Below are 21,826 nucleotides of genomic sequence, written 5' to 3'. Positions count from 1 at the left end.
GCGTGGCCCGATTCCCGCCCCCGCCCAATCTCCGGTACCGGAGACTTCGGCGGGGGCGGGATTCACGGCGGCCAACGGCCATTCTCCGACCCGGCGGGGGGTTGGAGAATGACGCCCCAGGATCTCACCCAAAAAGCCGGTGGGAAACACCCGTCAAACTCGCACTTGGTCGTTTTTTGCGAGAATCCTGCCCATAATGTTAAATTTACATAAGACAGTGATTTAGGTCTACAATTTGTATATTACATTATAAATGCAGGTCTCGTTTATCTAGTGACATTACTTTGAAATGTTTTCCCCTTATAAAACCATTAGCTCTTCATTATGATATAATTTCCATGAAATATATTTTAAAATTTTCCTAGTTAGTAGGGTCTCGTGTGGCATAATCAGTAATGTAACCAGTTTCACAATTTGTATACTTATTTTCCTGTCATTATGAGACATGCAACAAATCATGGAGTAACGACTTGTCATGGAATCAAACAAATCAATCATCTACATGAATGCAGAATTACTAATGACTCTTCCTCAAAACCCAATGTCATAAATTTGACAACTTCAAATTACTGTCTTCATAATTGTTCACCTCTCTCGGACCGCGAAACCTGCTTTCAACAGGAAATATAGCGTCAGAAGAATTTGCTTTCAACTGATACTTATCTGAGACGAAAAGCCACATTGTAAAGCTTTTCAGCAACTTTTTTTTTTTAAATTAATTTTGTCTTATTCTGTCTTTTGTGTGTTTTGGGGCTTTGTATTTGTATGACTTATATCCGTGTTTTGAACTGGAGGTATGCAGGCACTTCCGGAATGTAAACATTACGTTGAAATAAATATTGTACAATCTAATTTTTCCTAAATGTCCTGTTTACATGGAGGAAGTCTTGAAGTGCCTTACATGGCACTGAACTATTTTCAGTTTACTTTATCAGGGTATTGATTAACCCTTTCGATAATGGCATGGGTCCAGTAAATGACAGTGCACATTCTCTTTCGGTAGACTGTTAAAATTCTATGTCACGTACAATTGCCATCATCTTTGACACAATAATGTTTATTCTTGTTAACCTGTGGTGTTTAATTTGATAAGTGTGTGCTTTGACGGGGGTCCGTTGAGTAGAATGGGCTCCCATTAATGATGATTTTCGAACTCCCAAGTGTAGGCTGTGCAACCTCTGTTCATGCTGCATATTGAGGATTCAGTATTCACTCTGCAGATTTGATGGGTATATATATATATATAATTCAAGTGGCCTGGTCTACTTTCTGAGGTGTGCTTGTAGATATGTTTAACTGTGCTGTGATTTACTATCTGACAACCCATCTGAATGGGTTCATCATTCCACAGTGGCAAAGTGATTAACTGTTTCAAATTGGTAAAATATAAATAGAACCGGATTTAAAAGAACAGGCAATGTGAATTTTTGGGGGGAAAGCCCCCATTTTTCTTTCTTCTGTGTGGATTTATGCGAAGCTTTTTCTCCTTGATTGGACTTGAAAGAAAAACAGTATTGATTAAATTTTTATAATAACTAAAATGCACGGATGGAAAATCACCATGAAAAATAGACTTAACATCCCCAAAAGGTGTTGGGTAATGTTTGGATGAAGAAATTACAAATAAAAGTGCTAGTGCAAGCTTGCAGTCGAACCACTACAAAACCATCAATCTATATTTAATTTACTTTCTTGCTGGATAATATTTCCTGATTCGAAATAATGCTATGATCAGTACTGCGGCAATCAGGTGAAAAGAATATTCCTTTTTCATTGGAAGGGCCCAAACTAAGTTATCTGGGATGCTGTGAATGAGTCTCTCACCTTGTAGAAAAATAGCTAGGGAAAGATCCTGGGGCAATTATGAGTGGTTTCGAGAGGTTGGATAAGGACAAGCTCTGTTCCCAGACACACTTTGTTCGCTCTTGAACTACCGGTCTGGAAAGGTCAGGATTCAGTACCAAGATGGCATGGAACTTGATTTTGTGAAGAATTGCAAGGACTAGTTTGGTGAGAAATTAGTGGGAATAATTGGAAGCATTTGACCTTTCAAGCAAATTGGTGTGTGTCAGAAAATAGGTGTGTTTTCACCACATCCAATTTTACTGATGGATGATTTGGGGAGCTGAGTCAAAAGTTTTTTTTTGCCTTTTCTTTTTCATGTCACCTGCTGTGGTGTCAAAGTTGTCCCCTTGTGCAGAAACATCCAACTGTAATGAGCTTGACAGCAATTGGAAGTACGAACCCAACACTGTAAAGTGAGACAGCCGACAGCAGTAATAATTTGGACGTGTGTCTACAGTAAGGTGGAAGCGACAATGAGTCTGGAAGCCAATGCAGATGTGGCCCTTATGACAGACAAGACCTTCCAGAGGAGCTATCATGGGGCTGTCAGGCTGGTTTCTTCTGGCCTGCTGCCCAGATACCTCTGGGGCAATGAACCTACCCTGATGTCTATTTTAATCTAAAAGCAATTTGTCACTGCAAAGGAATTAGCCTGTAGTAATTCTCCCCTTTTTTTCTGTTCCAACAGGTTGCATGTATGAAAAAGGTCCGAGGCATTTTTATGATGACACCTGTGTAGTTCCTGAAAAGTTTGACAGTAAGTGAATCTTTTTATTACTCTACTATGTCATAAATAGGAATTTGGTACGAGCATAGATTCTGAAGTCAAATTGGTCTGGAAAAAAATTCGAAAACCTGGGAAAATTGGAATTAATTCAAGTACTTTGGGAACCTGTCACATTGCAAAACGTATTTTGCTCAAGATGGCCCACGTTTCTTTTGAGGAAGCAGTGGAGGTTGGGTGGGAACTCCGATCGATGTACAATAGTCTCCGTTACTCTTCCATAGCAGTTACGGCTGCTAATCAGGATAGTTGTCCAACGAAATTTCCAGAAATTGGCCGGAATTCTCTGGTCGTTGTAATTCAGTTTTCCCACTGTCACCGCACCCCTGCCTGTGTTCCCAGCGGCGTGGGGTGGTTACAATGGGAACTCCCATTGACAAGCAGCGGGAATCCCACTGCCAGCAAACGACACATAGTCAAGAAACACGCGGCTGGAGAACCGGAAAATCCTGGCCATTGTGTCTGCATATTTGGCGGTCCAGTCTGCTCAAGGGAATTGTCTCCTTTCTGTGTGAGGGTGGTCATTGGAGGGGATTTTACAAATGACAGTGTTATTCAGTGTAAATGTTTGACAGAAGCTTTCATAATGGAGGCTTATGAGCATCAGTTTGCAAGCTTGAGATTGCAACTTTGAAAAAAATGTTACAGTGACACAAAACATTATTTCCTTCTGAAAGCTTTGCGAAAGTCCAGCAGTAAACAACCCCCGAGGAAGGACAGCAATCAGTAATCTGCAAATAAAATTTAAGTATTTTAACTCAATACATACCAAATGATTTTGAGAGATGGAAACAGTGGGCGGGATTCTGTGATCCTGAGGCTAAGTGTTGACGCCGTCGGAAACGCCGTCATGTTTCTCGACGGTGTCAACATGGCATCAGGATCAGCAATTCTGGCCCCTCCAGGGGGCCAGCACAGCACCAGAGCGGCCCACGCCATTCCAGCTGCTGATCCTGGAGCGAACTGAGCGCCGCGGGGTCTGCGCATGCGCAGTGGCACCGGCGCCAACATACGCATGTGCAGTGGCTCCCTTCAACACGCCGGCCCCGACACAACATGGCGCAGGGCTACAGGGGCTGGCACGTAGGAAAGGAGGCCCCCAGCCAGAGAGGCCGGCCCGCCGATCGGTAGGCCCCGATCGCGGGCCAGGCCACATCGGAGGCCCCCCTCGGGGTCGGACCCCCACTCCACAGGCCAACCCTGACCCTTCCACGCTGTGTTCCCGCCGGCTGAGAGCAGGTGTGGACGGCGCCGGCGGGACTCGGGCCGAGAATCGGCGGGGGGGCCACGTAGAGCAGCCCCCGACCGGCGCCGTGCCAACCACGCCGGCGCAAATGGTGCCGATTCTCCACTCTGCGGAGAATCGCGTGCCGGCACCGGGGCGGCGTGGTGTGATTCGCGCCGGCCGCCCGTTCTCCGGCCCGGCCCTGGGCTGAGAGAATCTCGCCCAATGTATTTTCTGATTAATTCTGCAGCTAGGTCTGCTAGGCGTTGCTGTTCAACCCCCACTGCTCTATCTGTCCAATGACAAACTCCCAATGATAGGGATGACATTGATCAACAGACATCAATTGTTGAATTTTTGATTTGGAGTATCATTGATAAATGCCGGATTGTATTTTCCTCCTAAGCATTTTCCCAGCTCTGTGGAGACGGGTTTGAGGTAGTGGAGCCCGGTCAAACAGCGAGAAAACCCTTTGAGACAGTTCTGCATGCAGTCCCATCTCCAGTTGACCTTCCCAGGGGTGAGCTGCCACAGGAATCGGCAGCCCATTCCACCGAGGTGGGCAGGCACCAAAGCCAATTAAGGCTTCAATCACGGCCATTTTTCCCCCATACTGCAACTTTCCTGCTGTCTCACAGAAGCACCCCCCTGTGTCAGGAACACAGCAAGCCTGCAGAGGTGGCCTCTTAGCCAGGAAGTCGGCGGACCATAGTTGGTTGAAATAATTGACAGCATTAGGGGGTCACAGTTCGCATAAGGATCCAAGAGAGATCTATAGATCGGATGCTCTTTCAGAGGGTCGGTGCAGACGCGATGGGCTGAATGGCCTCCTGCGCTGTAGGAATTCTGTGACAGTGCAATGAGAGACTTAGAGAAGAATGGGAGTTTGGACATGGACATAGCTAGTGAGTGCAGAGAGATGAGGATTGGGATTGGATTGGTTTATTGTCACGTGTACCGAGGTACAGTGAAAAGTATTTTTCCGCGCGCAGCTCAAACAGATCATTCCATACATGAAAAGAAAATACATAATAGGGCAAGCATAAAATACACAACGTAAATACATAGGCACAGGCATCGGGTGAAGAGATCAGATCAGTCCATAAAAGGGTCCCATCAGTCCATAAGGAATAAGGTTATGCTGTCAGTTTTCAAAGAGAAGGGTATTGCTTGAAGAGTGGGAATTATTTACAATACTATTCTGAACATTACAATTTTGCTCTGGCGTCTTCCCTTGTAGTAAAAATCTATCCGGCAGGCAACGCTTTTGAAAATATGTTATTTTGGGAATAACATATTTCGTCTGCAAGAGTTTTTGGCTCCTTTTACAGGACTTCCACAAATGTAGATCCTATGTTTCCATATGTGGTTATACACTGTCAATGGAAATATGGCAAAAATCCATCCATCTTTCACACCTATCATTTTCCAAAGAGTCACAGTTGAAAGTATCACACATGAAAACTATATGTGACACTTCTAACTAATTGGCTCAAACATCATCTTCATAAAACAGTAACAAATCACAAGTGAACAGCTTATCAATGACGATAAGCATCTTTTCCAGAAACAAATAGTCTCAAAATTTGCCTAATCACAGAACTTCTACACAGGGAGTAATTAAGCAGCTATAAAATAAGAACTTGCATCTCTTGTTGGGGGTTCCTCTGTTCTTTCTCTGGGATTTTGGTGGATCTTCCTTCAAACTTACAAAGACAAATGACTGATAATCCTGAAACTCTGGTCAGTTACACTTTCAAAGGGACAAGTAAAATTAAACTTTACTCCACTGTAGCAAGCAAGAGCTTTCCTGAAGGTGTATTTTGATATCTATAGAAGAGCTTATCAAACTGGAAGTACTCTGCTACTTTTCAGTATAGTTCACAGTATAATGCTCAAGTCTTGTGAAAATCCATGGAGATCATTTTCATCTTAATTGTTGGGGCAGAATGGATTGCCCACATTTATAAAATTGTACCGTTGGATCTGATGGAAATTGGATATGTTCTATTCCAAATGGGCGATCTATTCCACTACATTACCATCTCAGCATCCAAGCTGAAAATGAACCCCTAAATCTTCTCACTTATTGTGTGAGTCAGCATGAATATTCACCTGCATATATGTAAGAAAGTAAGGAAGTGCAGAACAAAAGATGGCCCAACAAATTCCTGCTCTTAAAACCAGCTAATTATTGAGGTCCTTGTCGAATAATGAAGTGGATCATCCATTGTCCGACGCTGTGATTGGGATTCCCGATCGGTCGGTGAATGGACCATTCCCCGAAAAAAGGGTATAGTGCAGCCCCAAACCCGGCACCAACCCATTGTGATACCCTGATCTCCCGTCGGCGGCCTCAGTGTGCTACCCACCTTGTGCTGGAAACCTGATTCATCACCCCACCTTTATGCATGGGTCCCCACAGCAGGAAATACACCAGGCGGACTTTGGTGCAAGTTTTCCCAAGTGTGCTTACGATTTTTTTTAAACAGGACATTTAAGGCTAATTTCAATTACATTTGCGAGAGAGGCAACCCAATGTGGGTCAAGGGGTCAATGCATCGGAAGGCTCTTCCACCCCAACCCTAAGTTTTTTAATTTCCTCTTATTCACAGCAGAAAACATTTAGCTTCTTTTGATGTGGTGAGGAGTCAATCATATCAAGAGTGTTTATAAACATTGTGGTCAGCATCAAAGCAGGGTACTTGGGATGCATTGAAATGTGAAGGGAAGATAGATAAACAATCCACCAAGCACCTGTCTCTGGACTAATAAAATTGTCAATCATTGACTAGTGAAATGTATTGCTGTGCGAAGTTGAATGGGAGTTTTGCATTTTAAAGGTTGTCAAGTGATTTGAAGCCCTTTGAAGTGTACTTGGCTTTAGAGGAGGTCTCTGACACTTGTAACAGCTGCTGCTTTGAACACTTTTTTGTCTGAGATAGCAGATGTTAGGGAAGGGTAGGTGAAAATGCAGTGATCTTTCACTGTGCTGCTTGGACTGCTCTTCAGCTTTCAAGCAGGGGTGACTGATGGGGGGCTCTAATGGGGGAGGGGGTCAGGTCACCCTCATGGCTGCGTGCTGCGAGGGGGTGACCCATCATTCCCATGGTGAGTAGGGGTCGGATGCCCTTGTCAGCAGAGGTATACCAGACCTTGGGATTGGGCTGTCTGCTCAAAATTGCGGCCCAATACTGGGAGTCCGACAGAATCCAGCGAGTTCCATCCCATGCATAAATTTAGATGGAAGAAAGGAGTGGCTTGCACCTGGGCGCCACTCCCAGCGCCAGTGGAGACCAGTCCCAATTTTCTGCTGCCGGGAGTTAGGCTCCAGAACGGAGTATCCCGTACAATATTGTTCTCATGTGCCTGGCATCTTAAGTCTTCTGTACTGAAGTCAATGGAAAAGAAAGTCGGACAAGGCATTTAACGTGCAGCCAACCTGCTATCACTCATTTTGTGGTCCAGCCCAAGTTCAATCTCACTCCTAAAGATTTTTATTAGACTGCTTTGGACAATGGCCACATCTTATTTTGGTAGTTGCATATATCCAGCATTATGGCAAACTGTTTAATAGTTTGACCATCTTGTATAGGCGAGATTATAGGTCGACTGAACTGACATGAGAATTGGTGAAATCCTGCACAGAATTCAATGAAATAAGAAGGAAATGATACAGAAAATGTTGAAAATATACATCAGCAAACCAGGACATCCAGCATCCAAGAGAATGAACTGGTTACTGATGTTTTGGATGTGTAGCCCTTCATGAAATAGAGGCATTTTAACATAAAGGCCTTGATATTAATCTTCCTCACAAAGGCCTCAACAGGGTTCGGAGAATGTTGCACATTTACATTGAGAAGGCATCCCCACTATGCCATTCCCACAACCATTGCAGATAGCAATAACTTTTATTAATATAGCCTTTAAAGTAGCCAAATGCCCAAGATTCTTGATGCCAGGGCATCCATGGAGAGGTGCGACACTTCATAACCATATTTAAATTTGGTTCCCGAGGTTCCATTGAGAACCCAATTTAAAATTAATGGCAGATGTACAGGTTTCCAATAGCTCGCAAAACCCATTAGAGGTGGGAGATGCGGGCTCCACAGAGTAAGTGCCTTTTACAGCATTCCTTGTAGGTCAGGATGAGCATTCCTTTGGCACTTTCCAATTAGTGGCTTCCCTCAGTTCCACTTGCCATCTTTTCCCACCCACCCCCAGCTCCAGTTAGTAACTATTCCACCATCTCCTGATTGCCAAGAGTTGTCCCCAAAGGGCCCTGGCTGTGGCTTCCTGCTGCCCACCAGCTAATCTGCCAATTTGACCACAGCCAGGCAGGAAAGTTCAGAATACAGAAATGATAACAAGGCCCTGCCGCTAAGATTGACAGGTCCACACAGGTTTTTTGCCTGCTTTTGGCCTCACTGGCACCTTCCTTATGATGGTCAGGGCCCAAGAGTAAATGGATTGAGTGACCTACCCATAATGGACAGGGCCCAAGAGTAAATGGATTGAGTGACCTACAAACTGCTTACTTGAAGACCTTTCCATGTTTCCGTATCACCTCACTGAAGATATTTTAAAACATCAGAGAGATTTTTCTCTTAATTTTGCAATAAAAGGGGACATGTTTGACGAGCAGCACAATATATTCCAGATATAAAATGGAAAATGTTAAGTTTGAGTTATGGAGAGCATGAGGCAACCGAGGCAATTTACCTGTAGAAACTGTTGGGAGCATGCTGACATCCTCCACACAGATTAATTTCTATTTTGCAGTGTACAGCTAAACCCCATGTGATTCTGTATCCGCGTGATAATCTAAAATGAAGTACGATGAGCTTGCTTTCAGCACCGAGGCAACATGGATAGTGACATATAAACTCTCAGTGCAATCAGCTGAAATTTCTCTTTCTCTCAATTTTACTCTCAGAAGCTATCTGCTGACATAGCTGAGTGGAAAATTTCAGATGAACGCCTTCAATTAAGTATTCAGATATCACAATTTCACAGCTTAACTTCAGTGCCTCAGGTCTCAGAATGAACCTCAGTTACGTGACAAAAGAGGCCTTGTTTTTGTTTAAACTGTCCAGTGCTCTATTGGAAAAGAGAGTATGACACAAACTAGCATTATAATGGCAAATTGTGAATACACTGAATACGTGCAGCACTGCGGGTTATCTTGCAGTCTTCCATTCTCAGCATGGAACCTCCCTTGTCAGGAAATGGGAGCTACAGTGATCCAGCCACATCTCCAATACTGCCCTTGCTACCAGAGAGACTCAGCATTGAGAGAATATTACTCCTAAACCTGCACCATACATAGTTTAATAAACCCTCAGCTATAGTAAGATGAACAATATGATTCTAAAATGAAATTTGTAGGCTTTTTTTTTGTTCATTTGTAGGCTTTTAAAAAATAATGTTCATATGAGGGGCATAGACAGAGTGGATAGTCAGAGGCTTTTCCCCAGGGTAGAGGGGTCAATTACTAGGGGGCATAGGTTTAAGGTGAGAGGGGCAAGGTTTAGAGTAGATGTACGAGGCAAGTTTTTTACGCAGAGGGTAGTGGGTACCTGGAACTCGCTACCGGAGGAGGTAGTGGAAGCAGGGACGATAGGGACATTTAAGGGGCATCTTGACAAATATATGAATAGGATGGGAATAGAAGGATACGGACCCAGGAAGGGTAGAAGATTGTAGTTTAGTCGGGCAGTATGGTCGGCACGGGCTTGGAGGGCCGAAGGGCCTGTTCCTGCGCTGTACATTTCTTTGTTCTTTGTATGGGATGTGGGCATCGCTTGCTATGCCAGTGTTTATTGGCTATTCCTAATTGCCCTTGAAAAGATGGTGATGAGCTGCCTTCTGGAACCACTGCAGTCCGTGTGTAGTAGGAACAGCCACAGTGCTGTTAGGAAGGGAGTTCCTGGGTTTTGACCGAGCAACAGTGAAGGAACATCAATATAGTTCCAAGTCAGGATGGAGTGTGACTTGGAGGGGACCATGCACGTGGTGGTGGTGTTCCCATGCATCTGATGCCCTTGGCTTTCTAAATGGTAGAAGTGTGGGTTTGGAAGGTGTTGTAAAAGGAGCCTTGCTAAGTTGCTACAATGCATCTTGTAGATGGCGCACACTACTGCAACTGTATGTTGGTGGTGAAGAGTGCTGTAGGTGGTGGATAGGGTACCAAGTCAAGCAGTTTGCTTTGTCCTGGATGGTGTCAAACTTCTGGATTAATGTTGGGGCTGCATTCATCCAGGCAAGTGGAGAATATTCCAGGCACTCAAACTTGAGTCTTGTAGATGGTGGCCAGGTTTTGGGGAATCAGGATTCCAAGCCTCTGATATTTTCTTGTGTGCACGATATTCATGTGACTGGTCTAGTTCAGTTTGTGGTCAATGGCAACCTCAGGATGTTGATAGTGGGGAATTCAGTGATGGTAGAGCCATTGCATATCATGGGGAGATGGTTAGATTCTCTCTTGTTGGGGATGCTCAACACTGGTATGGCGCAAATGTTACTCGCCATTTGTCAGCCCAAGCCTGGATATTGCCCAGATCTTGCTGCATATGGACATGGACACTTCAGAGGCATCGCAAATGGTGCTGTACATTGTCATCGACGGACATCGCCCCTTCTGACCTGGAGAGAAGATCATTGATGAAGCAGCTGGAGATATTTGGGCCTAGGACACTACGCTGAAGAACTTCTGCAACACTATCCCTAGACTAAGATGATTGACCTCCAACCAGCACAAATCTTCCTTTGTACCAGCTATGACTTCAACCAATGGAGAATTTTCCCCCTGATTCCGATTGACCTCAGTTTTGATGGGCTCCATGGTGCCACGTTTGGTCAGATACTGCTTTGATGTTGAGGGTAGTCACTCTGGAGTTCAGCTCTTTGTTTGTGTTTGGACCAAGACTGTAAAGAGGTCAGAAGCTCAGTGGCCCTGAAGGAACCCAAACTGACCATCAGTGAGAAGGTTATTGCTGAGCAAATGTTGCTTGGTAGCACCATCAGTGACCCCTTGCATCACTTTGCTAATGATTGATGGTAGACTGATGGGCAGTAATTGGCCAGGTTGGATTTGACCTAATTTTGTGTGAGTTGAGATTGTGAAGAAGTTATTGCCTTGCAACAAGCTGTTCTAGATAATATTCACACAACTGGCTGCAGTCAGCAGATCCGTGCATACAAAATATATATATATAGATATATAAATGATGTACTTTGGCATCTGGCTGAAGTTACAAATATTTAGCTACTACTTACTGATAGATTTGCTCTCAACACCAAGAGTATGTCCATTGAAATATATGGTGGGAAAAGGTTTCTCATAGAAGTTAAAGGGTAATGGGACTTTTGAGACCCATGATAAATTTGGTTGGTTGGTGCCTGTGTGTTCAAGCATGTGTAGCACTGCATGGATCTTTGTGTAACTTTTTCAACCAACCTTGATATCAAGCATTCCGAAATTGATGATAGTGCTACAGGAATTAAATGCAGAGCAAAGCTGCTCTTCAATCCTGTCCCACTCTGACATTTTCTATTTCTCATTGTCAGTAACCCACAAGGCGTTTCCAATTCAGATTGTGAATGCAGTACATAATTATGGACAGTTTTATGGTATAGATATGGATTCAATGAAAAGTCAGTTTAAACCCTCCACATTCATTTCACTTAGCATTGCTACAGCTGTTAGAGAGATGCTTTCATCTCATAAGTTTAGAAACCAGGTCCCAGAGGAGAATGACAGTATACAGCAACTTGTATTTGCATAGCACCGTTAACCTTGTGAACCATCCCATAGGCACTTCACAGGAGCTTTAGCAAACAAAATTTGACAACAAGCCACATTGTAAGGACAGGTGGCCAAAAACCTGATCAAAGTTGTAGATTTTAAGCAGAACTTTAAAGGAGAAAGGCAGTGTTTTAGAAAGGGACATTCAGAGCATAGGGCCTTCGAGAGGGTCTACCAGAACTGAGGGCCTAGGCAGCTGAAAGCACAGCCATCGGCAAAGCAATGACATCACAGAATTGCAAGAGGTTAGATTTGGGGGAGCGCAGAAATCACACTGGGTTGTTGAGTGGAGAGTCCACAGAGATAGAGAGGTGCGAGGTCACGGACGGATTTGAAATCAAGGACGAGGATTTTGAAATCATGGGGTGGTTGCAGTAGGAACCAGTGAAGGTCAGGATGGACAGGAGTGATGGCTGAACCATTATTGGTGTGAGTTAGAACATGGATTTTCGAGTTTTAAATGAGTTTTAAGTGCATGAAGCATGCAAGGTAGGAGGCCAGCCAGGGGAAATAGGCTTAACTGTTTCAATCCCGAACGAGATCCGATGCTGATCTAGAACAAATATGAAACTTTGCCTGGTTCATATTGTTAACGCAACGAGGTGGCTTCTGTTTCCACAGGTGACATCAAACAGGAACCAGGCGTATATCGGGAAGGACCAACTTACCAGCGCAGAGGCTCTCTCCAGCTTTGGCAGTTTCTAGTGGCTCTGCTGGATGATCCGGCAAACTCGCACTTTATTGCTTGGACGGGTCGTGGCATGGAGTTCAAACTCATTGAGCCAGAGGAGGTGGGTTTCCACTGTTAGCACAACTGTAGTAAAAAGAAACACCTAATCAGCAAAGGGAGGTTGGGGATTAAGGGAGTGAAGGAGGGGGTAATTAAATATTGTGGTTAAAATTAGTTTACATGAGTCAAAGTCAGAAAATTAGCCCTGCACTTTTAATCACAAACAAAAAAGTTGAATGACGGAATTGAGACTTGAGCACATAATGCAGGCTGGCACTTCAGAGCAATACTGTTAAGAGGTGCCACTTTCAGCTGAGATATTAAATCATTGGTCCATCTACCCTCTCTTGTGGACTTGAGTACCCTTTCACCAACAATTAACCATCAAGCAACGTCATCAAAAACAGTGGACGAGTATTAGTTAGCAAAAAAAGAGTTCTGTTTTGGATGCGAATAGTGGGGTGTTCCTCGGAGCCTGGAGCGCCGAGAATGACTCTTGTCAGTGCAGGAAGAGGGATCTCTCGACCCTCTAAGTGACCCCGGATGGCTGGAGTGCCAGGGTTCCATCCTGCCCAGAGCCTGACCACCCCAGGGCCTGGTAAATCCCCCCTCCCAGGTGCCATTACACCTGGTCCACGTTTGTGTGGACCAGTGCTAAACGACACCCAGTTGAGGCCTCGCTCGGGAGGACGTTAGTTCCTGGGTGCTGGGATAATCTGGCACAGACATATTTAAATAAGCCTAATGGCTCATTTAAATATGTTCACCTGGATCCCGTTAGATCTCGCTAAACTTTCCAAGCATTGCAAATCTCACGAGAGACTACTCGCGAGATTTAACGGCTTCATTGTGTCACTTAGTTGGGCGTGACGAGAGCGTTCGATCGTGTCCTCAGTCTGCTCCCAGCACAACCCATGGCCTGAGACTCATCCAAAATTGGGCTTCACTGTAAAATAATTGAGTGGTAGCAGATCTTATCACTACCAGAGAGCAAGCTACCTGTTTATGACTCTCCAATTTGAGCTGGCTGCATTGCTGGCAATGACCTTCAGGTAGGTCCTGGGAAAAGGGAGGGGAGGAGAAAAAAAGTGAAGCCTGTAAAATGTAATTTTTAGGTCATTATCTGGCTGTGGGAGCTTGCTTTGTGCAAATTGGTTGCCGCATTTCCTACATTATAACATTACTCCACTTATTAGTTGGGAAACACTTGAGGGTATCCTGGCATTTGAAAGTCAGTATGTAAATGCAAGTTGGTTCTTCCTTTCTTTAAAATATTTCATAATTCAAAGTATTTCTTGAAATAAATGAAAAATTGCAATCTTATATACATTTTCAGTTCGCTGTTACATTTGGAGAGTTAATATTGCAACCATTTATTTTGAAGTTACACCCCTAACATTTCTGTGGCAGATTTAGTTTATGTTCCTAAAGGAGCTTTTTCAAAAACTTGCTGTCATGAGATGCGTGAAACTGTCAGGGCTACATTTATTGTCCATTCCTAGTTGTCCTGTGCAAGTGATTTTGGCCCTCTCCTTGAAACCAAAAGCATAGCAATATTTAAGTGCACTCACACTGGTGTGACTTCGCGATTCCAGGATACTGACCCAGTGACAATGAAGGATTAGTGATACATGTCTTCGTCAGTTGTGTGATTTGAAGATGGTGGTGTTCCCATGATATTGCTGCTCTTGACCTTGGTTCTAGAAATCAGATTTGCTGCAGTGCAGCCTGTAGAAAGTGTAGACACAGTGGGCTAGTGGCAGAGAGATGTTGATAACGAACTCAATGGTCAGTCAAGTGGACTGCATTGTCCTGGATAATGTTGCATTTCCCGAGTGTTGGTGCGCCTACACTCAAACAGGTGAGTGAAGTGTATTCTATCATACTTGTGGTTTGACCTTGCAGATTGTGGAGACTCATTGAGCGGTCAAGATCTCAAGTCACTCACTGCAGAGCTCCCAACCTCTGCCCTGCTTTTGTGATCACTGTGGTTAATAGGTTGGTCCAGTTAAACTAGAGCAATGGTGAGACTGTACCCAAATCACCCCCACCAACTTCCATGCCCCCAGTCCCCCGACCTGCAAAGATATTGATGATGGAGACCTTGTCATTAGTGCTGCTTCTGAAAATTAGGAGTAGGTGTTTGGACTTTTCTCACTGAATCTTGCCTTTGGCTTGTTTGGCACAAATTATACCTGCCAACAATTGGATGTCCCAAGTTGTTATTACAAAAGCAGGGAGGTTATGCTTCAGTTGTAAACAGCACTGGTAAGACCACATTGGGGTATTCTGTACAGTGATTGGTCTTCTTGTTTAAGGAAATAAGTAAATGCTTTGGAAGCAGTTCAGAGAAGGTTGACTAGACTAATACCAGGGATGGATGAGTTGTCTTCTGACAAAAGGTAGGACAGATTATATCCACTGGAGCTTAGAGGCGACTTGATCAACACCTTTAATATCCTGAGGGATATTGACAGGGTGGGTGTAGAGAGAATGGTTTCTCTTCTGGAAAAATATAGAACCAGGGGTCACTGTTTAAAAACAAGGGTCGCTCATTTATGAAAAGATAAGGAGATTTTTTCCCCTCAAAAGGGTCGTGAGTCTTTGAAACTCTTCCTCAAAAGGTGGTGGAAGCAGTCTTCGAATATTTTTAAGGCAGAGCTAGATAGATTCTTGATTTGTCACCTATTAGATGTAGGCAAGAATGTTGGGTTGAGGTTACAATCAGATCAGCCATGATCTTATTGCTCGAGGGGCCAAGTGGCCTACTCTGCTCCTAATACATATATTCATATGTAAGTGACAGAGAACTGTAGATCCATCATCCAAATAGCTCCATTCCAAACCTTATAATGGAGGGAAGTTTATTGATGAAGCAGCTGAAAAGATGGTTGTGCTCCAAAGAACAATTAGAGTGGCTTTTTTGATTTTTGCTTCTGCCTCTGACTCTTTGGGCGGGATTCACCGACCCCCCGGCGGGTCGGAGAATCGCCGGGGGGGCGGCGTGAATCCCGCCCCCGCTGGCCGCCGAATTCTCTGGCACCGAATATTCGGCGGGGGCGGGAACCACGCCGCGCCGATGTCCTACTGCTGTCATGCCAGTCCCGCCGGCGTGAATCAAACCACCTACCTTCCCGGCGGGACTGGCAGCGCAGGTGGGCTCCGGGGTCCTTGGGAAGGGGGGGGGGGCGACCTGGCCCGCGATCGGGGCCCACCGATCCGCAGGTGGGCCTGTGCCGTGGGGGCACCCTTTTCCCTCCGCCTAAGCCACATCCTCCGCGATGAGACCACCCCCCCCCCCTGTGCATGCGCGGGGATGATGTCAGCGGCCACTGACACCCCACGCATGCGCAGAGTTCCGCCGCCCGGCGAAGTCCTTTCGGCCCCGGCTGGCGTGGCGCCAAAGGCCTTCCACGCCAGTCGGTGGAGCGGAAACCACTCCGGCCCGGGCCTAGCCCCTCACGGTGAGTGCTTGGCCCCTAAAGGTGTGGAGAAATCCGCAACTTTGGGGCGGCCCGATGCCGGAGTTGTTCACGCCACTCCATCCCGCTGGGACCCCCCACCCCGCCGGGTAGGGGAGAATCCTGGCCCTTATGTCCCAAATACAAATTTGGAAAACCCAATCAGTTCAAGCTACTGCATTGCATAAAAGAAGCAGTGACTCTGAGCTGATTCGGGCGTTTAGGTTTCAGTTAACTCTGCCACTAAACACCACACACTGCAAAATGTATCCATTTAAGTTACAGGTAAATTCTGGGCTGGATTCCTCGCCCCGCCGCACCAGATTTCTATTTAACCCCGCCGGCGGGATGCTCCGTTACGCCGGCCGGTCAATGGGGTTTCCCATTGTGGGGCAGCCCCACGCCATCGGGAAACCCCCTGGCTACCGGCAAAATGGAGCATTCCGTCAGCGGAGAATTCAGCCCGCAGTCGTTATGCAGTAGTATAAAATGGATGGTGACCAAATGTCAACCTGTGTTACTTCTCTCTCATTTTGTTTCTTGCCATTGACTTTGTCAAATTGAATGAGTGACTTGAAAAGTATCAAGAGATTTTAAATTGAATAGACATGGCCATTTCCTATAGTTACACCAAGTCACAGGCAAAAAGGTTTGACTCATCTCAACTACGGCAGCGAGGACCTCTTCCCCATTATTTTTGAGGTAATTGAGTGTGAATAGAACTACAGGTGTAGGTTTGAGCCTTTTAACTTCGGAACATGTGTATTTTTTATCCCAAAGATCTTTGAATTTTAAATTGACTTATCTTGATAAATGGGCAAAGTTTAGTGTAATCATTAGGTGGAGGAGAGTACAAGGTGAATCAATTGATAGTGGTTTGTTGACATCAAGTCACTAGTTGATTGTTTTTTTTTTTAAATAATATTTTATTGAAAATTTTTGGTCAACCAACACAGTACATTGTGCATCCTTTACACAACATTGTAACAATACAGATAATAATGACCTTTTTAAATTTAAACAAAAACAACAACAAATAAATAAATATTAAATAACAAAAAATAAAAACTAGCCCTAATTGGCAACTGCCTTGTCTCAGGCCACACCCCCCCCCCCCAATCCCCCCCCCATCCCTCCCCCCCCCCCAAGTCCTGGGCCGCTGCTGCTGCCTTCTTTGTTCTCCCCTATCTATCTTTCCGCAAGATATTCGACAAACGGTTGCCACCGCCTAGTAAACCCTTGAGCCGACCCCCTTAGGACGAACTTAATCCGCTCTAACTTTATGAACCCCGCCATATCATTTATCCAGGTCTCCACCCCCGGGGGCTTGGCTTCTTTCCACATTAGCAATATTCTGCGCCGGGCTACTAGGGACGCAAAGGCCAAAACATCGGCCTCTTTCGCCTCCTGCACTCCCGGCTCTTGTGCAACCCCAAATATAGCCAACCCCCAGCTTGGTTCAACCCGGACTCCTACTACTTTCGAAAGCACCTTTGTCACCCCCATCCAAAACCCCTGTAGTGCCGGGCATGACCAAAACATATGGGTATGATTCGCTGGGCTTCTCGAGCACCTCGCACACCTATCCTCCACCCCAAAAAATTTACTGAGCCGTGTTCCAGTCATATGTGCCCTGTGTAATACCTTAAACTGAATCAGGCTTAGCCTGGCGCACGAGGACGACGAGTTTACCCTGTTTAGGGCATCTGCCCACATCCCCTCCTCAATCTCCTCCCCTAGCTCTTCTTCCCATTTCCCTTTTAGTTCGTCCATCATAGTCTCCCCTTCGTCTCTCATTTCCCTATATATATCCGACACCTTACCGTCCCCCACCCATTTCTTTGAGATGACTCTGTCCTGCACCTCTTGTGTCGGGAGCTGCGGGAATTCCCTCACCTGTTGCCTCGCAAAAGCCCTCAATTGCATGTACCTGAATGCATTCCCTTGGGGCAACCCATATTTCTCGGTCAGCGCTCCCAGACTCGCAAACTTCCCATCCACAAATAGATCTTTCAATTGCGTTATACCTGCTCTTTGCCACATTCCATATCCCCCATCCATTCCCCCCGGGGCAAACCTATGGTTGTTTCTTATCGGGGACCCCCCCAGTGCTCCGGTCTTTCCCCTATGTCGTCTCCACTGTCCCCAAATCTTCAGTGTAGCTACCACCACCGGACTCGTGGTATAGTTCCTTGGTGAGAACGGCAATGGGGCTGTCACCATAGCCTGCAGGCTGGTCCCCCTACAGGACGCCCTCTCTAATCTCTTCCACGCCGCTCCTTCCTCCTCTCCCATCCACTTACTCACCATTGAAATATTAGCGGCCCAATAATACTCACTTAGGCTCGGTAGTGCCAGCCCCCCCCTATCCCTACTACGCTGTAAGAATCCCTTCCTCACTCTCGGAGTCTTCCCGGCCCAAACAAAACCCATGATACTCTTTTCTATCCTTTTGAAAAAAGCCTTCGTGATCACCACCGGGAGACACTGAAACACAAAGAGGAATCTCGGGAGGACCACCATCTTAACCGCCTGCACCCTCCCTGCCATTGACAATGCTACCATATCCCATCTCTTGAAATCTTCCTCCATCTGTTCCACCAACCGCGTCAAATTTAGCCTGTGCAATGTGCCCCAATTCTTAGCTATCTGGATCCCCAGGTAACGAAAGTCTCTTGTTACCTTCCTCAACGGTAGGTCTTCTATTTCTCTACTCTGCTCCCCTGGATGCACCACAAACAGCTCACTCTTCCCCATGTTCAATTTATACCCTGAAAAATCCCCAAACTCCCCAAGTATCCGCATTATTTCTGGCATCCCCTCCGCTGGATCCGCCACACATAGTAGCAGATCATCCGCATATAAAGATACCCGGTGTTCTTCTCCTCCCCTAAGTATTCCCCTCCATCCCTTGGAACCTCTCAGCGCTATCGCCAGGGGCTCAATCGCCAGTGCAAACAGTAATGGGGACAGAGGACATCCCTGCCTTGTCCGTCTATGGAGCCGAAAATATGCCGATCCCCGTCCATTCGTGACCACACTCGCCACTGGGGCCCTATACAACAGCTGCACCCATCTAACATACCCCTCTCCGAACCCAAATCTCCTCAACACCTCCCACAGATAATCCCACTCCACTCTATCAAATGCTTTCTCGGCATCCATCGCCACTACTATCTCCGTTTCACCCTCTGGTGGGGCCATCATCATTACCCCTAACAACCTCCGTATATTCGTGTTCAGCTGTCTCCCCTTCACAAACCCAGTTTGGTCCTCATGAACCACCCCCGGGACACATTCCTCTATTCTCATTGCCATTACCTTGGCCAAGACCTTGGCATCTACATTGAGGAGGGAGATTGGTCTGTAGGACCCGCATTGTAGCGGATCCTTTTCCTTCTTTAAAAGAAGCGATATCGTTGCTTCTGACATAGTCGGGGGCAGTTGTCCCCTTTCCTTTGCCTCGTTAAAGGTCCTCGTCAGTAGCGGGGCGAGCAAGTCCAAATATTTTCTGTAAAATTCAACTGGGAATCCGTCCGGTCCCGGGGCCTTTCCCGTCTGCATGTTCCTAATTCCTTTTACCACTTCTTCTACCGTGATCTGTGCTCCCAATCCCATCCTTTCCTGCTCTTCCACCTTGGGAATTTCCAGCCGATCCAAAAACTCCATCATTCTCTCCCTCCCATCCGGGGGTTGAGCTTCATACAATTTTTTATAAAATGTCTTAAACACTTCATTCACTCTCTCCGCTCCCCGCTCCGTCTCTCCATCTTCGTCTCTCACCCCCCCTATTTCCCTCGCTGCTCCCCTTTTCCTCAATTGGTGTGCCAGCAATCTGCTCGCCTTCTCTCCATATTCATACTGTACACCCTGCGCCTTCCTCCATTGTGCCTCTGCAGTGCCTGTGGTCAGCAAGTCAAATTCCACATGCAGCCTTTGCCTTTCCCTATACAGTCCCTCCTCCGGTGCTTCCGCATACTGTCTGTCCACCCTCAAAAGTTCTTGCAACAACCGCTCCCATTCCTTACTCTCCTGCTTCCCTTTATGTGTCCTTATTGATATCAGCTCCCCCCTAACCACCGCCTTCAACGCCTCCCAGACCACTCCCACCTGAACCTCCCCATTGTCATTGAGTTCCAAGTACTTTTCAATGCATCCCCTCACCCTTAAGCACACCCCCTCATCCGCCATTAGTCCCATGTCCATTCTCCAGGGTGGACGCCCTCTTGTTTCCTCCCCTATCTCCAAGTCTACCCAGTGTGGGGCATGATCCGAAATGGCTATAGCCGTATATTCCGTTCCCCTCACCCTCGGGATCAATGCCCTACCCAACACAAAAAAGTCTATGCGTGAATAGACTTTGTGGACATAGGAGAAAAACGAGAACTCCTTACTCCTAGGTCTACTGAATCTCCACGGGTCCACCCCTCCCATCTGCTCCATAAAATCCTTAAGCACCTTGGCTGCTGCCGGCCTCCTACCAGTCCTGGACTTCGACCTATCCAGCCTTGGTTCCAACACCGTGTTAAAGTCTCCCCCCATTATCAGCTTTCCGGTCTCTAGGTCTGGGATGCGTCCTAGCATTCGCCTCATAAAATTGGCATCGTCCCAATTCGGGGCATACACGTTTACCAACACCACCATCTCTGCCTGTAATTTGCCACTCACCATCACGTATCTGCCCCCGTTATCCGCCACTATAGTCTTTGCCTCGAACATTACCCGCTTCCCCACTAATATAGCCACCCCCCTGTTTTTCGCATCCAGCCCCGAATGGAACACCTGCCCTACCCATCCTTTACGCAGCCTAACCTGATCTATCAGTTCCAGGTGCGTTTCCTGTAACATGACCACATCTGCTTTAAGTTTCTTAAGGTGTGCGAGTACTCGTGCCCTCTTTATCGGCCCGTTAAGCCCGCTCACGTTCCACGTGATCAGCCGAGTTGGGGGGCTTCCCACCCCCCCCCCCCTTGCCGGTTAGCCATCATCTTTTTCCAGCTTCTCGCCCAGTTCCCACGCAGCTGTATTTCTCCCAGACGGTGCCCCCCCGCCCATCCTTTCCCGTACCCACTCCCCCCTTTCCCCAGCAGCAGCAACCCAGTAATTCCCCCCTCCCCCCCCCCCGCTAGACCCCCCGCTAGCGTAATTACTCCCCCCATGTTGCTCCCAGAAGTCAGCAAACTCTGGCTGACCTCGGCTTCCCCCCGTGATCACGGCTCGCCCCGTGCGGCGCCCCCTCCTTCCTGCTTCTCTATTCCCGCCATAATTATCATAGCGCGGGAACCAAGCCCGCGCCTCTCCCTCGGCCCCGCCTCCCATGGCCAACGCCCCATCTCCTCTCCCTCCCCACCTCCCCCCATCACCACCTGTGGGAGAAAGAAAAGTTACCATACCGCAGGATTAATCATACAATCCCTCTTCGCCCCCCCCCCCCCCCCACTCGTCCCACCACTTTGTCCAAACGTTCATTTTCGTAGTCCAATCATTCCAATTTTTCTTCTACAATAAAAGTCCACGCTTCATCCGCCGTCTCAAAGTAGTGGTGCCTCCCTTGATATGTGACCCACAGTCTTGCCGGTTGCAGCATTCCAAACTTTATCTTTTTTTTGTGAAGTACCGCTTTGGCCCGATTAAAGCTCGCCCTCCTTCTCGCCACCTCCGCACTCCAATCTTGATAGACGCGGATCACCGCGTTCTCCCATTTACTACACCGAGTTTTCTTCGCCCATCTAAGGACCATTTCTCTATCCTTAAAACGGAGAAATCTCACCACTATGGCTCTGGGAGCTTCTCCTGCTCTCGATCCTCGCACCATAACTCGGTATGCTCCCTCCACCTCCAACGGACCCGTCGGGGCCTCCACTCCCATTAACGAGTGCAGCATCGTGCTCACATATGCCCCGACGTCCGCCCCCTCCACACCTTCAGGAAGGCCAAGAATCCTCAAGTTGTTCCTCCTTGCGTTATTTTC

The 21,826-nt window shown here is 46.6% G+C and overlaps 1 protein-coding gene across 1 annotated transcript in view; it reads left to right on the top strand.

The window, feature by feature from the left end:
* The first annotated feature begins 2,536 nt into the window (after positions 1-2,536).
* The window catches only part of LOC140406659 (ETS translocation variant 1), a 52,811-nt gene continuing 33,521 nt past the window's right edge, over positions 2,537-21,826 (top strand). The window contains exons 1-2 of the mRNA XM_072494663.1: positions 2,537-2,602; positions 12,286-12,455. Of these exons, the coding sequence (XP_072350764.1) occupies positions 2,539-2,602; positions 12,286-12,455 (234 nt within the window). The 5' untranslated portion in view covers positions 2,537-2,538. The remainder of the gene's footprint in view (positions 2,603-12,285; positions 12,456-21,826) is intronic.

This window comes from Scyliorhinus torazame, unplaced genomic scaffold, assembly GCF_047496885.1.
Source record: "Scyliorhinus torazame isolate Kashiwa2021f unplaced genomic scaffold, sScyTor2.1 scaffold_778, whole genome shotgun sequence".
NCBI lineage: Eukaryota > Metazoa > Chordata > Chondrichthyes > Carcharhiniformes > Scyliorhinidae > Scyliorhinus > Scyliorhinus torazame.
This window is presented reverse-complemented; position numbering and strand designations above follow the sequence as displayed.